Here is a 3,360-nt window from a genome sequence, read left to right as displayed (position 1 = left end):
ATATTTTCTAATCAATTTTTAAGTTAATTAATTATCTAACTTTTTTCTAATTTAATTTTATTATTTTATTGATTTCAATATTTCTTAATTATTATTAAAATTTAATTTATTCTATTAATTATGAGTTTTAATATATATATTTAAAGATATTTTGTTAATTTATTTTAATTTTTTAAATAACGTCTTAATTCTTAAATAATTTATTTTTAAATTTAATTAATTTTATATTTTTTTAAATTTTTTTCTGAATTTCACAAATAAAATTCAGAGACTGTTACACTTGAAAGAAAATAATAATAATAATAAAACACTACCTGTACAAAACATATATATATATATATATATAAGAGGTGTACAAAAAAAGACATGAAAAAAAAAAAAAGAGTAAAACCTTAAATCAGTATATATCTGTATATAACTATTAATATTAATTATTTTTTCAACTTGTTTTATTATAAAATATAGTAATTAAAATTTAATTGAGTAAAAATGTAATTTTTTAAATTTTAATTTGCCCTAAACGAAAAACTGAATAAAGCGAATAAGTATATTTGGACATCATTAATTTGATTTACTCTCTTTCTGTCAAATTTTGTTAATCTCTATATAAAATGTTTTTTTACTTTTATTTATAAGTTTAGTATGTTTGCGCATCATTTGTTTATTGAAGTATGTAAAAAGGACAGTATATTTAGGAAATAATTAAAGTACGTTTTAAAATTCTCTATTATTATTATTATTATTTTTATAATTTATCTTTTCATTCTTCAGTAATTCATGTGATTCTGTGAATAAAACAAATATATATATATATGTATATATAATATTTTAGAAAATAATATTAGGAGATGGTGTCGTTCGAGTCTCTCATTGGAAGGAGCTCGCAAGCAGGTGGGCAATGAAATTTAACCAAGGTTTTTGTTTATGATAGATTTAAAATTTTTGTGGATTTTATTTACAATTTTATACAAATATTTTTAACTAAAAATGATAAAAGTCATATTTAAAATAATAAAAAGTGATATCCAAGAAAATTAGTACATTTCAATTTCTATTAAATTTAATGAAATTTGAAAATTAATTTTCTATAAATACTAAGATTTTTTATCAACATGTTTTAATTTACAAATGATTTTTTTTTTAAATCTAAATTTGTTTAAAATTTTAAAAAAAAAAAAAAGTAATCATCCCATCTGTTTCAGTGAGGTCGAATTTTGAATCGAGCAGTGTTCGAGGTGGTATGGGTATCGCCTTTTTCGCATGATGTCGCATGATGTACAGAGATCAACAGTTTGACAACAAAACTACAAAATATTTGTCGTATTAGGTCCCAGTCTTAATGCATTAGGTACACCTTCGGAGCAGAGAATCATTATCTCCCCCCTTCACTTATTTTATTTCGTGGACCTTCGGTGGCTTATATCTCAATCTCGACCGAAAGCGGACCCCACTTCCCGCACTTGGATGCCGGATCTAGGTACGTATCAGGTACGATGAAAATCACGTTAGTCCTACGTCGTGTCAAATTTTGATTGGGGGACTAAGATGTATTTCCACTTTTCCTTGTTTTAACCAATCAGAATCTGCGCTACATAAAAGTTGACCGAACAGAAATATCCACATCATTTTCCTCGGTAAGAAATATCCACAAAAGATTATTACCAAATGGTTTTCGACTAACATGCAACCTGTAAGGACGCGTGAATTCAAAACCAGGGGTATTTATGTAAATTAACACCACATTAATAGAGAAGTTATATAGTCATCCTCCATCCACGTCAACGATCCGCGTATATGAATTCTACACCTGTTTCAGCCGTTGGATTGTAACCCAAACTCGAAACCCCAACCGTCCGATGTGCCTCCAACCCCCAAATAATCCCCTTTTTCCCTCGATCCCACCTAAGGGCTTGAAGACAGAATCCCTCATCACACACTCCATAGCAAGCTCTCTTCACTTCCTCCTCTCTTTTGCTTTTCTTCTTCTTCTTCTTCTTCTTCTTTATTATTGTTTCTTTTGTCTGAATCTCTGCAATTTTGGCTTCCATGGCGACCGAAGACTCTAATACTCAGTCTCCTCCATCGCCTCCTCTTCAGCAGCAACAGCTACCCATCTTTCCTCAATACCCCGAGGTACCAAGAAAATCACTCCGTGTTGGAAGTTTAGCCAGCTGATTTTAGTACATTTGCAATTTTCATTTACGGAGCTGATAGGCGTGTATAATTTGGTTGAGTAAATTATGTTTTGGTTTGTGCAGATGATTATGGCGGCGGTCGAGGCGTTGAACGACCCGAACGGCTCAAGCAAGACAGCAATTGCGAAGCACATGGAAGCGGTGCACCCGGATCTACCAGCTGCTCACTCCACGCTGCTCGCTCACCACCTCCATAAGATGAAGCAAAGTGGCCAGCTCGTCATGGTCAAGAACAATTACATGAAACCCGACCCAAATGCGCCGCCGAAGAGAGGCCGCGGTCGTCCTCCCAAGCCAAAGGAGCCGTTACCACCAGGAGCTGTGATCTCACCTCCGAGGCCTCGTGGGCGCCCGCCCAAGCCGAGGGATCCTCTGGCGCCACCGGCACTACCCAAGAAAAGCTCAGGCGGGACTGGGAAGCCGCGCGGGCGACCACCTAAGAAGATGAAGACTGACCAGGTTCCGGCTCCGACGACCGGGTCAACCAGAGGAAGGGGTAGGCCGCCGAAGGTGAAGCCGGCTGTGGCGCCAGTTGGTTGTTGATTGCAGCTCCGTTCAGCTCAGAATAGAGAAAGAAGAGAGAGAAGGGGGAGTTAGGTTTTTAGGCGTTAGATTACTAATCGAAGGCTTAGCTTTCTTTAGTGCTTTTTCTTTTTTAATTTATAACTTTAAAAAAAAAAAAGAAAGAAAAGATGTTCTAGCTTCATAAATGAATATCTTTATCTTTCTATTTTTTTTATTTCTTTTTTTTTTTTCTTAAATTTCGTGGGTGAATGTTGTAAGGAGGGGTTTGCTAATGTGCCGGGTTGGTGATTGTAATTTGCATATGTAAAAAATTGCTCAACGACTGTTTAGGCTCTTTAGCCTCTTAAATCTCCCTCTTAAAACTGACTCTTGTCATCACTTTTTAACCTTTGCTTTTTTTTTTTTTTTTTTATAACCTCAACTGTAATCTTTTTTAATCAGTAAATTTTAATAAATAAACAAAAAAAGAAAGAAAAAAAAAACAAATGGGGTATGCTTTATTTATTTTTTTCTCTTTTTGACCTTTTTATTTTTACGATCAGTTAAAAATAATGTGATCAAGCCGAAGGTTAAAACAGTAAAAAAGATAACTTTTTTGAAAAGAAAAAGGAATTTAAAGTTGAAGTGTAATAAATAAGAT

General features: G+C 33.3%; 1 protein-coding gene across 1 annotated transcript; it reads left to right on the top strand.

The window, feature by feature from the left end:
- Positions 1-1,897: 1,897 nt before the first annotated feature.
- On the top strand, positions 1,898-3,068 carry LOC110816236 (HMG-Y-related protein A-like). Its single transcript, XM_022044352.2, has 2 exons — positions 1,898-2,133; positions 2,259-3,068. The coding sequence occupies exons 1-2, from the start codon at positions 2,047-2,049 to the stop codon at positions 2,736-2,738; spliced, it is 567 nt and encodes a 188-aa protein (XP_021900044.1). The 5' UTR covers positions 1,898-2,046; the 3' UTR covers positions 2,739-3,068.
- Positions 3,069-3,360: the final 292 nt, after the last annotated feature.

The sequence above is a fragment of the Carica papaya genome, chromosome 2, assembly GCF_054855325.1.
Source record: "Carica papaya isolate Zhongbai chromosome 2, ASM5485532v1, whole genome shotgun sequence".
Lineage (NCBI taxonomy): Eukaryota > Viridiplantae > Streptophyta > Magnoliopsida > Brassicales > Caricaceae > Carica > Carica papaya.
This window is presented reverse-complemented; position numbering and strand designations above follow the sequence as displayed.

Coding starts and splice junctions, on each gene's coding strand:
- LOC110816236 (XM_022044352.2), top strand. CDS start 2,047: ATGGCGACCGAAGACTCTAATACTCAGTCTCCTCCATCGCCTCCTCTT. Junction 2,134..2,258: donor TCTTTCCTCAATACCCCGAG/GTACCAAGAAAA, acceptor TGGTTTGTGCAG/ATGATTATGGCGGCGGTCGA.